The sequence below is a fragment of the Leptodactylus fuscus genome, chromosome 6 (assembly GCF_031893055.1).
Source record: "Leptodactylus fuscus isolate aLepFus1 chromosome 6, aLepFus1.hap2, whole genome shotgun sequence".
Classification (NCBI taxonomy): domain Eukaryota; kingdom Metazoa; phylum Chordata; class Amphibia; order Anura; family Leptodactylidae; genus Leptodactylus; species Leptodactylus fuscus.
Window position 1 is genome coordinate 126644752 of NC_134270.1, and position 19457 is coordinate 126664208.

The 19457-nt window shown below is 43.8% G+C and overlaps 1 protein-coding gene across 1 annotated transcript; it reads right to left on the reverse strand.

Moving 5' to 3' along the window:
* Positions 1-10618: 10618 nt before the first annotated feature.
* On the reverse strand, positions 10619-16688 carry RPL19 (ribosomal protein L19). The gene is made up of 6 exons (XM_075278391.1): positions 16562-16688; positions 14004-14110; positions 13801-13923; positions 12865-12985; positions 11174-11284; positions 10619-10815 (listed from the first exon to the last, which is right to left on the reverse strand). The coding sequence occupies exons 1-6, from the start codon at positions 16564-16566 to the stop codon at positions 10689-10691; spliced, it is 594 nt and encodes a 197-aa protein (XP_075134492.1). The 5' UTR covers positions 16567-16688; the 3' UTR covers positions 10619-10688.
* Between the last annotated feature and the right edge of the window lie 2769 nt (positions 16689-19457).

The window sequence follows — 19457 nt, forward strand, 5'->3', positions numbered from 1 at the left end:
AAACACCTGAGGTTATATTATGGCCACCCTGGATGTCGTGATGATGGATGTTTAATTCTACAAGAAAGTACCTAAACATCCCTGGAAAATGAGTCCCTGCAGTAGATTGTATAGCTTTAGGGGGAGTTCACATGGAGGAAAGTGGAGCGCAATCTGGCGCGTATACACGTGCCGGCAGATGACGCGCTCAAAATGCTCCCATTCATTTCAATGGGAGTTCGGATCGTAAACGCTGCGTTATTTTGTGGCCGTGATTTTGCATCCACAAAATACCATCACTGTACTCTGTATAGTATATAGCTCCTATGGCCATACCATCACTGTACTCTGTATAGTATATAGCTCCTATGGCCATACCATCACTGTACTCTGTATAGTAAATAGCTCCTATGGCCATACCATCACTGTACTCTATATAGTACATAGCTCCTATGGCCATATCATCACTGTACTCTGTATAGTATATAGCTCCTATCGCCATACCATCACTGTACTCTGTATAGTAAATAGCTCCTATGGCCATACCATCACTGTACTCTATATAGTACATAGCTCCTATGGCCATATCATCACTGTACTCTGTATAGTATATAGCTCCTATCGCCATACCATCACTGCACACTTTATAGTAAATTGTTTATCGGAATGACCTGCTTACTTCTGCGTGCAGGCAGAGGTTAAAGAGGTTGTGCAGAAATCGATCATGTTTTCGGGGCCACTTCAGACACCTGTACTATGCACTGCACAGAACCAGAGGGATCTGTTCCTTGTATAGTGACCCTGCAGCTTTACTGCAGATCTATTAACAATTCACTTCAATGGAAACTGATCTGCAGTACCAGCGCCTTTCAATTATACAGGGCACAGACACATCGGCTTCTGGCTCCCGGGAGTATATAGTAGGGGTATTGGAAGTGGCTATGCACAGATGATCCATGCCGGGCGCAGCTATTCTAGGACAACCACTTTAATATGCTAATTGGCAGTCAGGGGATTAGGGATAAAAGGGGATTATTTGTGTTCCCCATATAGAGGCATGGAGGTAACTCTGACACTAGTGGAGTGGGGGGCATTATGAGGGGCACATTGTACAATAAAAGGAGCTACATGTGGATTATACCATGTGGGTATGGGGAATTCTGTTTCATAGTAAAGGATTGTCATGGCACTATTGGGCCGTGATAGTTAATAACTTTATATGTGTATAAATAATTTTTTGTGCTGGGGAGGACATTTGCCTTGTTGCTTGTGCCAATGATCTTAAAGCCCCGAGGAATGCCCCTGAAAGCGCCAAAGATCAGCGGAACAACCCACTGAATTGACAGTGCTATGTCAGTCCAGGTAGCTGCAACGGGGCTAAGGGATAGCAGTAGGGAATCTCGCCCTGCACTACTCCCACTAGCTATCCCGGTCCCTGCCTCACGGGTGTGGGTCGGCTGTACTCAGGCTAAGCCTGACCCCGACAGCTCCTCTCTCACTGATTCCGTAGGCCTAGAGGGAAGTGGGAGAAGGAATGCCCTATAAGAACTCTAGGGACTGGAGACTAAAGGGGGTCACCCCTAACAAACAAGTGAAGCTGCTACTGACAGGGACTGAAAAGGGTGTGCGCTGACTAACAACACAAGCAGCACACAGGAAAAATGTGGGAAAGGATTCCCCAAACCAATATGGGAAGGAACCATACACTAGGAAACAAACACAGGGAAACTGAGTAGAAATCAAAGGATAAGGCAATTCACTCACACAGTCAATTATACACAGAGGGAGGATTGGTGAACACAGAAAGGAAAACACACAAACCAACTCGTTCACCCAAACCTCCCAAAAATCAACCACGGAACTTCCTCTATCCCAGAACACCACCTACTCCTCCTGCTAAGGCCTAGCTCTGTAAAGAGACACTCAGCACAGAACCATGGGAGGCATGGGTTTAAATACAGAGTAGAGACCACTCCTCCCAGGTGCAAATGGGAGGACAGACTAATCAACCAGGAGATAAAGCTGCCTACCATCAGTGCGCACGTGCAAGTCAGAAGGTGTGCACCAATACTCACGACCGGACAACCCCGCAGCGCCAGGATGCCACCCCAGACACTGCGCAGCCAAAAACTCCCCAGGTAAGAAAAATAGAAATTAAAGAACCTAAATACTCCTAACAGACAGAATGTGACAGTGTTGTAAGTGCAAAATGTTAGCATTTGGGGTCCCACTTTTTAATTTTGCCCAGGGCCACACTTCATCTAAAACCATCTCTTGGCACGGTTTCTTGCCTGTGCCTGGGGCCCATAGTACCCTCACAGGGGTTTTCCAGGCAATTTTTATTTTTTTAGAAAAAGGTCTCTTAGTGCTATTATTGGGTTAATAAGTGCAGCCAAATACCTGTAGGATTATTTTGAGTGATTTCTGTGTTTCTCTGGGAGCTCCTGGCATCTTCTGTATTTGTTTACCTGGTGTCGCTTCCTGTACTTCTATCCTACCATAATGCTTTGCTCCCCCCTCCCTCACAGCCCCTCCCTGTCTCCCTACCTAGCCCGCCCATTATTAGCCCTTCCATCTGGATTTTTTACTTTCCTGATGGAAGAATGCATGCAAAAGTAACACACATGACAGAAGAAAGCGTCTGCCGTGTTGTTTCCATTATAGTCAATGAGAAGAGGCCCACAAGGAAGGGGCTCCACCTGAGTCCGCCACAATATCGCTGTTAGAGTCTGTTACTTTCATCCTATGACGAATGTCAGTAATGAGCATTGACAACAGTAGTGTGAACATCCCCTTATTAATGTGTGTAGTGAGCAGTCCTGCAGGTGGTGTCACCATCACAGTCACTTTCCTCTGGATTTCAGACCACATTGAGGAAATGTACTCATTTATTAGACCACCACATGAACATCCCATAGCAATAAAGACATGGACACAAAGATATAAGGGGGAAATTAACATTTTATTTTTAGCTAATACTGGGGCATACAGGGAATTTACCTAATGTACCTAATGTAGTTTTACTTTTTTTTTTCTTTTATATATATATAAACTAAATTACTATATTTATGTGTACAATATAAAATGTGCTAAACAAAACCTATTTTTTAATGTATTTATATTATTTACGGGTGTCGTTAGCAAAAGTCAGTATCTATCCTATGTATTTTTTTTATTTTCTTTATAAATATTAGTTTTTATTTTTTTTTTCTTTTATAAATGTATACTATATTACTGTGTATATGTGTATGATATAAATTGTGTCAAACTAAACCTATTTATAGACTGTGTTGATCCAGAGGAAGGCGAAAACCCCCCTTGAGGAAAGAGCCAATTGTCCTCATGTAAGGGGGGAAATTCCTTCCTGACCCCAAATATGGCGATCAGAGCAAGTCCCAGGACCAAAAGCCAGTCTGGTGTAAACAAAAAAGTTTAATATTAGTATATAAGCTTTACATTATATGAAATTAAAACTAGTTTTTCTTTTTTTTTATTTTTATATTCTGTTATATGAATTATTACTTATTACCGTAGGATCTATTACACTAAACCTATTTAAGGCTGAGTTGATCAAGAGGAAGGCAAAAACCTTTTTGAGGAGTGAGCCAATTGTCCTCAAGGGGAAAAATTCCTTCCTGACCCCAAATATGGCGATCGGATCATGTCCCAGGCTCAAAGCCGATATCTAAATCTAACATCTATCTATCTATCTATCTATCTATCTATCTATCTATCTATCTATCTATCTGCCTACTTGTATCTGTGTGTATCTATACATATCCATCTACCTATCTATATGTCTATAAGTGTATCTATATGCCTATACTTGTATCTATGTTTGTCTACTAATAGCTAGGTGTGTGTAACCTATGTGTAATGTATGAGTGCTGTGTATAACTTACCTGGCCTGTGCTGAGATGTATACATGCACAGGCCACTCCTGGGGTCGCGGGCAGTCTTCAGGAGGGGGTGATGCCTGATGCCAGCCAGATATTAAAGGATGTGGTCGAGGTCCAGGACAACAGCTTGATGGAAGATCTGCAGCATTGAAATGGCTAGAGAGGATGTTGCAGGCAGCCGAGGTCTCTTCCAGCAGCAGAGGTATGGGTCAGGAGGCACAACGTTCTGGGCATTAGGCACGGTTGATCCGGGTCCAGCTTGGTGACATATACGAGAAATTGGACGCATGGTGATGGGTCTGTTTCTCCGGCCACAGAAGATGTTGATTCTCCAGAACTGCCTTGGGTGGTATAAATGGCGGCTGTGCTCTCCTCTTCTCCAGATCCTCCCAGCAGATGATGTTAAAGAAGGGATGGTATCTGATGTTCCCGGTCACACCCAGCCGCTTCTTAGGATTTCTTTGCAGCAGTCCGGTGAGCAGGTGTTGTAAATTGGTGTCCAGCAATGTTGAATTTTCTGGTTTGATGGATAATTTCACCACGGGGAAGCATCCTGATGACATTCTGTGCACAATAATTCCCAGGCTCCACCAGTCCACTGCTGCGTCATAATCCTCTCTTAGAAGGATCTCTGGGGCCGTATAACGTAATGTGCCCGCCGCTCCACGGATCTTTTTGGAGGAGGTGACATCATCTCGGGCAAGCCCCAGGTCTATGATGTGGATGTGACCATTCCCGTCCAGCATGATGTTGGCTGGCTTCATATCTCTGCAATAAAAGAAGACAGATGAAGTGTAAATGAAAGAGAATGGGAAATCTGTCCAAGGTTGTAGTGATATAAAAGACATGGCATATACCTCAGCAAAACCAAGCATCATTCAGGACTCTGGGAAAACTGGGTACATGATTCCACCATTACAAATGACATCTGCTTACCTGTGGATGATGTTCTGTCCATGGAGGAACTGGAGGCCGCATACCATCTCTGCCGTGTAGAATCTGAGAGAGAGGACAGTGTAGTATCAATGACATGAAATCATTCTCTAGTCATCCCCTAATATCCTGCTATTATCTAAACGTCACCAGCAGCAGCAGACGCTGTGTATGGTCGTCTGTATTCCCTCCAGTCTCTTCTACATCTGACCTGACATGTCACCATATATTTTCCACCCTTCAGTCCACTGTCACTCGTTTCCCACGTCATTCACGTACCTTGTAGTTTCGATGTTCAGACTGCCGCACTTTCTTAGTAAATCCTCCAGTCTGCCACCGGACAGATACTCCATGATGAAGTAGGCTCTGTCCTGAGACTGATGTGCGGCATTTAGATGGCAGAGGAATGGACAGTCTCGGACCTTGTGGAGTATCCGTCGCTCTCTCATTATAATTGCTGCATTGTCCCTTGTTTTGTTGACCATCTTGACAGCCATGAAGATGTTTTGGCTGGGGACTGATGCCAGGACCACCTGAAGAAAAAGATGGAAAAGTTATTGAAAGTGGTCACAGGGGAAATTCTTACATATGTATTACATGGGGGATTTTATCTGCGGGGTCTCTGGCTATTCTGCCGCCAGTGACAGAGGAGTGGACCGAGTGGTCGCTCAGTCAGCTGGATCCAGACCCTACAGATCAGAAGAATATAATGTACCATATACATAGGCATAACTAGAGGAAACTGTAGATAGGAAGAGTGAAATAATGGTCAAGTATATTTACAGATCTAGTGGACATTGGTTGTAATACATGTACAGACGTCAGTATATACATTGTGTTCTTACTGCAACCTACACAGACCAAGGGCAGGTAAATAACAATGCACATTTCTCAATCTCTTCAGTCCCTGAGACCAGCACCCCATCACACGGGATATCCCTTTCTATGAGAATAGACTATGTGGAGGCTTATTACACTGCAGCTCTATAGAAGGAGTCACACATATATATAGAAAGTTATTGGAGGTCCTCAGCACTAGAGATATACAGGACTTATCATGGAGGATGGGAACTTTCTGGACATCCTGGAGAAAGAGTGTATCCAAGAGGAAGCATCTTGCCTTTGCCAAGTGCAGGATCTCGCTACCCGATTCCTGTGAATACAGGTTTTGCCAGGGGTGCAGAGCTCCTCCCTCTGAAGCCACCCCCATCCGAGAGGTAGTGTCGTGGGTCAAAGACTTTGTGTCGCATTCCATGAGAAAGGTGGAAGACACCGTTTCCCACCTGACGAAGAGGCCCCGCCTGCAGTCAACTGAGCCCTCTCTTCCCCCCCTGGAGAAGCTTCAGATCAGGGAGGTGGATTCTTCCTCTGAGGACCCGGAGGATGCTGAGAAGGAAATTTTCCCACTAGAGAGGATGCCTAGGCTATTTAAAATTATCAGGCCTAGAGACCGAGAGGCGGGCGAGGGGCCGAGCCACAGGTCGAAGACCTTCAAAGGCAGCTCGGACCTAATCCGGACCATGGAGGGAGAGTGGAGACGAGAGGGCGTTCATCCCATCTAACAGATTCAGAGCGCTATTCCCTACCTCGGAATCCCATCTGGGGGCCTGGGCTCCACCTCCTAAGGTGGATATCACAGTTGCGAAGCTCTCCCGATGCACGGTGCTCCCTGCGGAAGACAGGTCGGGTCTACGAGATCCTATCGACCGCCGGGCAGAAGGGTCCCTGAGGCGTACATACGCAGCCTCCTCCGCTCAGACCTTTGTGGCCATCGCGGCTAATGAAGCAGTCTCGGGCCTCCAGTCGGAGTTGCGATCCCTTAGCAGGGACATTGATGCAGGAGTTAATCGGGACAATCTCCTGTCAGCGGTGAAGGACATCAACCTGCTGGTTGACCATCTGTCGGAAGCTACGCGGTTCCAGGCAAGGCTGGCGGCTAGAGCAATGGCTCTCTCTACTGCAGCCAGACGTCCCTTATGGCTGAAGCCTTGGCGGGTGGACAACTCATCTAAGTTCAGCCTCTGCTCCCTCCCCTTCGAACCAGGTAGGCTCTTCGGTATGGAGCTGGACAGAATAATGGAGGGCCTCGCTGACTCTAAGGGGAAAAATCTTCCCCAACCTGCTGAGAGGCGAAGATCCTTTCGAGGACGTGGATCTTCCCAGAGAGGCTCCAGAGGTCAGAGGCACGCTGGACCTCAGTCCAGAGGTAGAGGACGTGGTACCTGCCGTGAGCGCAGGAAGACCCTCTGACGGTGTTAACTCCTGCCCCCCAATTCCCTCCGGAGTAGGCGGCCGGCTCTCCTACCATGCGGCTGCCTGGCGCCTGCACACCCAGGATCCCTGGGTCATCCAAACAGTGCAGGAGGGCTACAGGATAGTCTTCACATCTCGTCCTGTAGACAAATTTGTAACAACTCGCCCTCTTCAGGGCCCCAAACAACTTCATCTGGAGAAATCCGTTCAGGAATACGTGGACAAAGCAGCGCTGGAACTTGTTCCTCGAGCTTGAAAAGTCGGACATCTTTACATGCGGACAGTGAAGGAAGGGCACGGAGTGCAAATGAACGCACCTGATCGTCATTTAAATAAATGACAAGTGTCACAGACACAGCTAGTGTCTGCTCCTAATGTCCGCGCCAGATTTTGAGCGGACACTACCTGTCGGACACAGACGGTAGTGTGAACGCCCCATAAGGCCACACATAGTGAGTGGGCTGCAGAAGTATTTAAAAAAAACAAAAAACAAAAAAAACCTGCAGCAACAACTTATTGTGGGGACCTTCTGCTTCCATTATACCAATACTAAAAAGGAGCAGCATTTCTGAGTGCAAGTTTGGTAAATTTATGTCATCAAATGTGTTTCAAATGTAAAAGCCACAAACGTTTCTGATGTGATTTCGTTTTGTAACGTGACTGCAGTTTTCTGGCATACATGTGTGTGATTGTTACATCCTTTCCTGCATCATATCCCTCGTTCTGTGCTTCACTCATTGCTTTTTCTGAAAGTGGGTGATGAACATGAGGACCTGGGCGAGGATCCCTCAGCCTGGCATAACTCATGCCAGGACACTGGGGTTACATAGGAAAGCTACACCAGCTCCTGACTGGCGTATATTTTCATTCTGGTGAGTAGACCCTAAAGACAGAAGAGGTTGAAATCCTGTAAATACTGACTAGAACATGCAGATTTTGCATCAGATTCTCCCAGAATACAAACTTCTGTTATGTGTAAATCTAGGTAGTCTGAATTTAGCTATTTCAGTCAATGAGGTGTAAGTAATAGGTAAAAAAAAAAAAAAAAAGCCTCCCATTGAGTTCAATGGGTAACGCACGTAAGCAGGCACCCATTGAAGTCAATGGAATTCTGTTTTACTGTACTCACTCTGACACGTGTTTGTGTCAGAATGAGCGGTGCGTTACTCATGTGAACATAGCCTTAGACAGAATTAGTGACTCTAATGTGCATGGCAAGATTGACCAAATTTGGTTCATCATTTGCCATTTGGCGCAAACTCAAAAATGTATTGTTCCTGCCCCCAGAATGGTCTCACTATGGCTATGCTGATGAGACCATTTATAAGAAAATTCCAACCAATCCATTGGCGGTATTGTTATCAAGTTATCTTGTATATGACTAGCTGCCAACTCAAAGTTTCTGCTTCTTAAAATTCGTAGACAGCTGCAAGCAAAGTGCAGAACGGAGGATGCAATATAACGGTCGCAAGAAAGGGACGTTCGACAAAGATGCATCACATTAGCACTCACCTACATCAGAAACCAGATGTAGAGGAGGTGGATAAATGCTACCCAACGGTTTCTCAAGTTACCTTATTTACACCTCTAATAAAGAGAAAAGGCAGGGGTATTTACACATCTGACATCTAAAAAGTCAAAAATAGGAATCCCTACTTTTATCCATTTCACAGATACCTCAATACATCAAGAATAGCCATAAATCCAACTTGTAGACGAGAAATGATAGTGCATAACTGGCTTCAGGTTGCCAAAAACAGCTTGGCCATTCTGGAAATTTGCAGACGTTTGGCATGGGCTGGTCAAAAGTAACCTGTTTGTGCAAAATACTTTAACTAAACAGCGGACTCTCTGATCAGCAGGTTTACCCCTCGTTCACATCTGCGTTTGGTAATCCATTTGGGGAGTCCGCATGGGGACCCACATATGGACTACTGAACACCTATGTAAGCAGTGTTCAGTAAAAGCACACGGACCTCATAGACTATAATGAGGTCCATGTGCTTGCCACGAGATCTCTGCACGAGTCATAGGGAAAGGAGAGTAGATTGTGAAGTACCTTCCTGTCCGCATGTTCTGTGCGGAGATCTCACAGCAAGCACACAGACCTCATTATAGTCTAAGGGGATCCATGTGCTTTCACTGCACACCGCTTGTAAATATGTTTGGTATTCTGTTCAAGCGGTCCCCATGCGGACTTCCCTGAACGGAATACCAACAGATGTGAATGAGGCCTTAGTTGTTGGTGTCAATGGTACAAAAATCGCAGACTGCTACATCACAGCTGTCCAAGATTTCAATGTATATGGCCGGCTTTAGGCTTTCAGAAAACCTGCGCCGATACACTAACAAAAACCTGCACATTTCTGTAAGGATTTCACTGTTCCATTTGGTGTTACTTGTAACTGCAGATTCCACCATTTGCAGGACATTCTAGTCTGAAGACCTTTTGGTGTAAGAGAAAAGAGTTTCTTGGACATTCAATTCAGATACTAATGTGAACTGAAGTCTACATTTACAAAGCAGTTTATTTTTTTCAAAAATATTTGTCAACATAAATTAGGAGGGACTTAAAAAAAAAAAAAAAAAAATATATATATATATATATATATATATATATATATATATATATAAAAATCCATTATGAACTCTCAAGGGAGATTCAGTGAAAATGAATGCAAATAGGTTGGCTTCACTGAAAAGGAGTAATACATTGCAGGGCAAGTTTTCAGCAGAAAAGGCATTAGCTTCTGATTTCTGCCATAAATCTCCAAAATCAGTGCCATAAATCAGTGTCTGATTTCTCAGATAGGAGGGTCAAAAAAAAAAAAAAGTTTCAGCTGTCTGAAATTATCATTGAAGAAAGAATCAGTCAGCAGCTTTTCTTCAGGGTATAACCTATTGATAAAATGTGCCAACTCGTGGCCTGGTACTACATAAGATGTTCTCACTGCCACAAACAAATTAGGAAGAAAAAATAAATAAATGCTGAGTGAAAGATCGTCACCTATTAATACTACAGACAACCCAACTAAGATAAAAATGCAGCTTTTTTGCACCAAGTTCACACTGAGTAAACGCTAGCTTATTTTGTAGAGTAAAATTATACTTGTAAATTTTGCTATCCCATTGACTTCAATGATATTTTTTTTACACGTGTAAAAATACGCCTGTAAAATGTCATTGAAGACAATGGGAGTCTTATTTTTACACGTGTATTTTGCAAAAATACACGCGCGTTTACTCAGTATGAATGCACCCTAAGGTAGTAGATTTTGCTGCAGTTTTGAGTTTATGCTTTCTTTACATAATTCCTTTTAAAGCCAAAGCAAGCACTTATACTTTTCCTTTGCTAGATACAATCCTGCGTAGCCTAGGGCATGTGAGAACATATGTTACACAAGAAATCAAAACCATTGTGGAGTTAATATATCTGGGCAGTGTTGCACGTAGTTGTCTATATTCCCTTTCTTTCTAATACACATCAAGATACTCCTTGTATAGTAGACTGATGGCAGAGATGGAGCTATGTAAACCACATGCAGACAACACACTGGAGGGTTGAGGATGTTTATTGAGCTTGCACAGGGCAGTACTCTATATACATGTCATGGGGTGCACAATTTATTTCTTGCTGGACTCCTCTTCCTTTGAGAGTGTCTTGATTATCTCCTCTTTCTTGGCCTGAAGTCTTTCCTCACGGCGCTTCCTTGCCTCCTTTGTCTTGGATCTGCGAGCTTCTGCCTGGTCACTATATAGGAAATAGACAACATAAGGCATTAGAACTGCTGGGGCAACTTTTGCCTAAAAACAAAATCTCAATTTTTTTTTCTCAAGCTTGGGCGATTCTTGATGTTAATCTTAAGAAGTTAAAATCCAGTAAGCTGGCACGGTCATATATAAGATGCAGGCTTCCTCCTCCTACCACCAAACTACTGACTACAGAGAAGATGTTCATCATAGCTTACAGCAGGAAGACAATGCTGAGGCTGAGCTAAGAGCAATTTAACAATTCTAGTGAAAAATCACAATTACTGTTCTCTGAAACGGCAAATTAATATTTGGAATAACCACACGTCCGTAAAAACTATAACACTACAGATACTTACGCCAACAGCTTCTTGCGAGCTTTGTCTGCCTTCAGTTTGTGGATGTGCTCCATGAGAATACGCTTGTTCTTAAACACGTTACCCTTGACCTTCAGGTACAGACTGTGGTACCTGTATAAAAAAAACAAAACAAAAAAAACCGCACCATTAATAAACGCCACTACCACATTGGGATATATTTACACAGCATGAGTTCCACAGTTTTGACATTACACGTTTTCAGCATCAACAAACTGGTTTGCTATAGAAACACAATATGGAACACGTCCGCAGCAAAGCAATAAATATACTCCCAGCAGTGGATTTTACAGTCTACTCTGCATACTGTAAATGAACATGTGGCGCATTAGTAAAAATACCCAAGATGTGGGGACTGATAACCGTAATAATGTCAGGTACCTCTATTACACTAATAGGAGCTAATACAATATTTTAAGATGTTAAGAGAGTTTCACAGCTAGTCCTTCAATCTTAGAAGAGAATCTCTACTTTATGATAGCAGTATCGTATTCTAGATGGTATAAAACCAGAGATACAGCCATCTGAAATAACCATCCTCCTTTTGTAAATGCCTCAGCTCTACATCCGCATTGAGTACAAGTGTATAGACACAGTCTCCCAGGTAGTGCTTAGTTACAGCATTGCTAATAGGAACTTTACAGACTATTCTATTAAAAGGAAATTTGATAAATTAATAAAGTTTATTATAAAAATGCCCCCCCCCCATATAAAAAGGGAGTCATACTGTAAGGCTAAGGCCCCACGGGACATCCCGCAGCAATAAAGCGCTGCGGGAAACATTGAGGTTCTGCCACAGAGCTTTAACAAGAAATTCTGTGGAGTTTTCCTCCATGGACTATGTTACAATTATACCGATGGGGAAACTGCCGGCATTTATGTAGGTATAATTGACATGCTGCGATTTCCAAAACTGCGCCTGCACAGCAGTTTTTACTGCAAAGTGGGCATGGGATTCGCTAGAATCCCATCCAATTTGCCCATACTGTAAAATGCAGCAATTTTTCCCATGGCGGCAAATCGTGGCCCCAACAACGCCTATAGGCAACAACCACTAGTTTAGTGGTAGTTTTAGAAATGTGTGAAAAGGAGGCAGTTATGTCACATCAACAGGACTTTAGCCAATATCCTATCTCCCTCCATTATAATGGAGAGACCACACCTCTCCCCAATCTTATTTTTAGTAGGGGTCCCAGAAGTCACAGTTATTGCACATTCATAACATATCCAATTCAAGCAAGAAGGGGTTACACCTAAATTCTGCCTTAATAGTGGAAAATTTCAAAGGACAGTCCAAGTTAAATGATGAATGAACTCTAAAATGATCTCCAGATCAAGAACAGTTGTGAATTTCTATTTACTAAAACTGTCTTTGGTGTCTACGTGCAGGTGTATTTTTTTTTTTTTACATTCAGCAAAGTCTAAACAGTCCCAAAGCTTACAAATATTTCACTCTGGGGGTCCAACCAGAGCCCAAGATTACAATGAAGACCATTAGTGAATGGGACTGGTGTTACTTTGCACCCAAAAATGCAGACAATCAAAAACGTAGAGTCTGATACTCATCTGTACTAAAAATTTATGCTACTCTTCTAGTGTTTGTTTTTTTTATGCCACAGTCACCATGCATATCATTATATAAACAAAAAAGTAAGAAGATACTGGAGTCTTACATATGCCTGTCGATCTTCTTGGACTCACGATAACGACGGAGCAGGCGGCGAAGAATTCTCATCCTCCTCATCCAGGACACCTTCTCGGGCATACGAGCATTGGCAGTACCCTTTCTCTTACCTGTAAGAAAACAGGGATGTTTAGTCAGCAGGTAAGAATACACCTAGCAAACAGCTTCTCTATTAAAATCTACATCTAAAGTCATCTCCTAACGTGGTGCTGCTTCCAGTCATATGAAACCTTTAAGCTGAAGACATGTACAATATGAACGTAAAGGATAAAAGCCACATCTGCACTTTTAACACTGAAAACCTTACACTTTGTTGACAGCGAAATTAGATCTCCCCAACTCAACATAAGGATTCTCATAATTCATGATCATGCAGAGAAGGAATGGCTTTTTGAAGCAGTTTTACAATTGAGCAGTCTCTATGCCAACCATAGTCATAAAAGATGGCTTGCTTATTTAGGCAAGACAGGTTGCCATTTATGAGCCCTCTGATAAATGATACCAGCTAGGGAAAGATCTGCCATGAGAAATCTTATATTGCACAATACTTTGTGGAGGTGTGACTGGATAGGTTTGGCAGGGGCTCTCTCTCCTCTCCCTACTTAAAACACATATGCTTGGATGAACTGAGCATACATAATATGAATAAATCTGTTGGAAACCCAATAAATTCCTATTGTAAACCAAATCAGTTCTCTCTATGCTGCGCTGATGACGTCCAAAGAGACAGAAACGGTGCCGTCCGTAGCTGAGGAACTGATTTGGTTATAACCTCGCATCATGCAGTGAAGGCTTCTGGGAAGTCAGGCATGTTGTTCAGGGTGCTTGCTATAGAGGGCAGCATAACAGAGGCACTGTCTCCCTGTTTACACCTTGGGAGACAGATTTGCATATTCTTCCCATATTGTATTTATGTAATACTCACCAATGCCCATATGTCTGCCCTTTCTGCGTGCAAGAGTGTTCTTACGGCAACGGGCACGAGAGTGGACAGTCACTGGTTTACGGATAATCAAACCATCCTTAACCAGCTTCCTGATTTGCTGGCCTAGAGGGAAAGCAGAACCAGAGTTAGGTAAGCCGTGCAAAAAATATAACAGCATAAAAGGCATAAGGAAGGACACTTACGGGAGTTGGCATTGGCAATCTCATTGGTTTCATTTGGATCCAGCCATACTTTCTTCTTGCCGCAGCGCAGCACGCTGGAGGCAAGCCTCTTTTGAAGTCTGAGCATACTATTAAAAAAAGAAAAAGAGAAACAATTTAAATTTCTTAAAGCAGACATTGACACAACCAAAATGACTGCACCATTCCTATTACTTCAATAGGAGCTGCGCTGCATGCCCACTAGTAAGTTCCGGCACTTGGAGGCTGCTGTAACAGTTGGTCTGTGAGGGTTCTGGCTGTCAGACCCCACAGAAGAACACATACTGAATCAATTTGAAGCTGGAAAACCCCCTTTAAATCTTCTGAACAAGGCCAAGTAGTGCCAGCTTGCCAATGCAAAACAGGCAATTTTAAGGAAACTAATCCATATTAATTTCACCAAACAGGACATATACCTGCGCTACCGAGAAGTGCTAGACTAGACATAAGAAACTGTAGATGTAAGCTAACTATGGGTAAACGGGACATGTTATTCTTACTGAACCGATTACTAGAACAAACATGGAAACAAACTAAGGTTATGTTCACACCTGCACTGGACTCTCCTTGGGAGACTGTCGCAGTGTCTTCCAAAAACCAGGGGAGGAAATAGTCCTGAACAGAAGAATTTTCCCTCGCTTACAGTTTAAAAATGCTGGATATCCCACAGACCCCAGTGTATAAACGCCATTTTAGCAGTCCACCTTTCCATTGTTTGGGTCCCCTATATGAACCTAGTGTAACTTGTGGCTAACTGTTGCAACTACAACTTCCAGCATGCCCTGACACCCAGTACACACACACAGATATCCCTGAGCTACATGCTCACTATAAACCCCATAAAACACTGAGGTAAATACCTAAAGACACCTCTTACACATTAGATTTTTCTGTCATTGTACACTTTACATGAGAATGATCTAATATCTATCTGGGCTGATTCATGACCCCAACATCTGACAGTATGGTTTCCATAGTGACACTGAAGATAAGGGGCAGCACATGCAAGTGGCAGCCACTTCTCTCTACTTTGCCCAGGAAAACGTCTGCATGTAATAATTTGGCTGGCAGCCATATTTCCTCTCCACAACAACTGAATAATATGATCATCAGGTCAGGAGAGCTGTACAAGTCCAGGCAAGTCTGACAATAAGAAATGCCCACATTGTGAAAGAGGTTAAAAAGCAAAGACCAGCACAGGGGACCTGCATCATGACCCAAACAAGCAGGCCCATCTGGTTTATTGAAAGGTCTACAGTAGGTGACTAGTGGGTTACAACTTGCAGGGACAACTCCCAGCATGTCATGAAAACCCGTGTTACATTTTTTTGCAAGAGCAGGAACATTTATTTAATCCTATATGCAAGTTTTCTGGCATAAAAAATAATTTTGCATATGCAGGTCTTCTGTCAATTATACCAGAAACTAGTTGCTAGATGGGGTAGATTTTAATCCCGGCACCAGTGGAGCACAGGCTAAGACTACCGTCCAAAACTTTGGTCTTAACACATGCCATCCAAGACACATCTACAAATCCTGATCAGAGATGAAGGATACAAGTTAACAAAATTACAATCACATGAACTTCGATGAGAAGGGGAAATTTGTAGTAAATTATAATCTGATGTGGAACCCCCAAATCCAGTCCAAGCTTATATACAAGATTAAAGGGGATCTAGATACCCAAGGCCTATTAGTGGAGGTTTGCTACACTGGCATATTATAGTCTATTGACTCTGAGGATATATTGCTGTCCATTTCACAGTAAATTTATTCTGGTCCTGCAACAGATCAGAAGACCAGATAGGACAATGGAAGTGTGAACCCAGCGTAGTTAGAAAGCCATACACGGTCTCATAGAGGAATGAAGAGGCTGCTGCAGTTATATCAGTATTTGGCCTCTTTACCCAGCCAACTAGTGGGGTACAGCTAGCCGGACCCTGATTAATGTGATACTGACAGGCCAGCCTATGGATAAGTCATCAGTATTCTGATCCTAGTAAACTTATTCAGCTGTGCCCGTTACTAAGATCCGCAATAGAAGACTCTGCTGCAGTCCAGTAGGTCCATGTGCCGCCTCTTCAGTAGTGATCAGCCTATGGAGCTAGATAATAAACATTCACTGCCAACAAGCAATAGGATCAGAATAGTAGAAAGCAGAACTCATAGGACCAGGCTTTATTTAGGTACAGCTTAGGCTTACACAGACATGTCCACGAAGCAGAGGCCTAGTTATAAGGACTGTGTATAGAGAGTATAAGAACCCCCGCCATAGTGTGATCACAGTGCGGCCTATACACAGCAGTGTGACTGAGGGGCACGATGCAGGTCTAGGAGCCCCCCGGCCTCTCACACGTCAGCGGCCTACACCGGGGAGCCGGGACTGCTGAGTCCACACGCAGAACACAGCATGTAACATCACCGCCATCCCCCACCAGCTTCACCACTGACTATGAGCCACATTTACCACTTCACTAGCCCATTTCAGTGTCCCAAAAGCAAACTAGCCGCTATAATATTCAGGTCCCCCGGCCCCTCACCTCATGGCGGCTGCTCTGCTCCAGCTCGGAAAGGAAAGGAAGTAGCTCTGCCAGTACCATTATCACCAGGGGGTGAACCCACTATGCATAAGGGGAGGTGCTAAATTCAGGATGAAGTCGCTATGTTCTGAATTACAGCCGTGAGGAATATAATAATAAAAGCTAACATTTTAGAATAGAAATATGTATTAATAAGCGCGCCATAATAAAGAATTTGTTGCGTATGAGTGCCCCTATGTATTTAAAATGGTTTAGCCCTAGAGGTGCGCATGCGTATTGCGGTGTCTGCGGGTCCCGATCACGTGGGAGGGTAAAGAAAAGCATAAAATGGCGACCAGATGACATGAAATAGAAAAGGGCGGGGCTTGTGTGAGCAGTGGGAGGTAACGCAGTTATAATTTGGTGCTTTATATAGTCCCGTAGTTTACGTCCGGCGGTCCTGGTCTCTGAAGACAGCTAATTGTAAAAATACGGCTGTTCTTCAGAGACCCCCTTGACGCCTCCGTAACGTTTTAACCCCTTGGATGCCGACAGCGGGATCCAAGGGGTTTCGCCAAGTAAGTGCGCCCCGCCTCGCAAAAAAAAAAAAAAAAAAAAAAAAGACGTCCTATTTATCCCCGTACACGGAAGTATAAAGAAAATTACAGGTGTCAGAAAAAATTCACACAGTTTTGGATTTTTGTTAGTGGGTTAAAATGTAAATAAAATCATATAAGGCTGGGTCCCAATGGGTCGGAAACGCTGTGATTTCCGCGGAAAAATCGCGGCATTTTACAGTACTTTGCGGAAAAAATCACAGTGTGGACACGTTGCGGTTTCAGAAAGTCTGCAGAGGAAAACCTTCTGTTCAAAACGCTGCGGGAAGAACTGCAGTGCATTCACGCTGTGGTTGTTCCCGTAGCGCTTTAGCGCTGTGTTTCTGGCCCATGGGGCCTTAGCCTAAACTAGGTATCCCTGGAATCTTACCGAAACCTAGAATACAGGTGACATGTCATTTTGGCTGCTCAATGAACACCGTAAAACCGAAGCCCGTAAGAAAGTCTCATAAATGCATTTTTTCTTCAAATCCCCCCCCTTCTGAATTTTTTTCCTGCTTCCCAGTACATTATACAGAACAATTAATGTGGCATCATAAAGAAAAAATTGTCTTGCAAAGATTAAGACCTCATATGGCTCTGAGAGCGGCAAAATAAAAAAAAGTTATGGGGTTTGGAAGGAGAGGAGTCAAAAATGAAAATCGAAATATGCCGTCGGCAGGAAGGGGTTAATTATACCTAATTATACAACGGCAGTTTCCCTATAGATATAATTGAAACGGAAAGTTGGCACTGGAAATCTCTGCCAACTTTCTGTCTAAAGCGGTGCGGGAAGACCTGCGATATGTTGCTGCCGCGTTTTTCTGCAGCACTTTTTTGCTGCGGAACATTCCGTGGGGCCTTAGCCTCAATGATCTGGACATTTTCAGATGTGGCCATACTAAATATACTTATTTTTATTGTTTTGGGTTTATTACAATTTTTGCATTGCATTTTTTACTTTTATACTTTTTTTTATTTTTTATATTGAATAAAAATGACTTTTTTCCCCCCTTTTTTGTTTATTACCCCTGCAGGATTTGACCATGGAATTTGCATTGAAAAGTACTGTACTTGAGGTACTCTGCTATAGCATTTTTCAGTCCCCCAGGTGTTTTTTTTTGTACTGATGACCTATCTACAGGAAAGGTAGAAACCATAGAAGTGAATGGAGCTGCAGCACATACACAACAAGACGCTTCATTCATTTTTGGGTAAAAGGAACCCCCTTTCTCAGACTCATGAGGGTCCCAGCAGTTGGACCCCACCAATCTGCAAAGTTAACCTCAATCCTATGCTTAGGAGTAAGGGAGGGTTCACACCTGCGCCCAGTCTCCGCTTTGTGGGTTTCCGTCTTCTGCCCAATAACTGGACAGGAGACGGAAACCCGGCAGTCAGTGTCAGCCCGTGAGCGTCTTGTACCTCTCTGCGGCAAAACCATTTTTTTTAACCGGACACAAAGTCCTGCATGTCCAACTTTGTGTTGGGCACAAAACGGGTGGTCACTTTGCAAACCCATTCAAGTGAATGGGTTTGAAAACGGATTGCCGGTCTCCGTCTCCTGCCAATTTCTTGGGCAGAAGGCGGAAACCTGCAAAGCGGAGACCGGGCGCAGGTGTGAACCCGCCCTAACTTGAAACAACTAGAATATCCTTTTAAATGACTACCGACCTGTAGCACTGACATCTCACCTGATGAAGGTCCTAGAGAGACTGGTCCTGACACACCTACGCCCCCTAGTGAGCTCCGCTCTGGACCCCCTCCAGTTTGCCTATCGGCCAGAAATTGGGGTAGATGACGCCATCATCCACCTTCTTCATAGAGCTCTCTCTCACCTGGAGAAACCCGGGAACACTGTGAGGATAATATTCTTTGATTTCTCCAGTGCATTCAACACCATTCAGCCAGGGCTACTGAGGGAGAAGCTGAACCTTGGTGGAGTGGACCATCACCTGCCCAACTGGATCCTAGACTACCTGACCAACCGCCCTCAGTATGTGAGAGCCCGGGACTGTGTGTCTGACACTGTGATCTGTAGTACGGGGGCACCACAAGGTACAGTTCTTGCCCCTTTCCTCTTCACACTGTAAACTGCTGACTTTAGGCACAACTCTATAGGGAATACAGAGACTTAAACCGGGATTTTGTTGAATGGTGCCAGCAGAACCACCTCAGGATTAATGCTGAGAAGACCAAGAAGATGGTGGTGGACTTTAGTAAACAGTGAAGTGCTCCGACCCCAGTGGAGATCCAAGGAACATGCATTGAGATAGTCAGGACCTATACGTATCTGGGTGTGCTCCTCAATAATAAACTAGACT

Bases quoted from the DNA above. Each gene is read 5' to 3' on its own strand.
- RPL19 (XM_075278391.1), bottom strand. The intron at 13,924-14,003 runs GTAAGTGTCCTT...CTTTCCCTCTAG, and splicing joins GATTGCCAATGCCAACTCCC to GCCAGCAAATCAGGAAGCTG. The intron at 11,285-12,864 runs GTAAGACTCCAG...TTTTTTATACAG, and splicing joins AAGAAGATCGACAGGCATAT to GTACCACAGTCTGTACCTGA.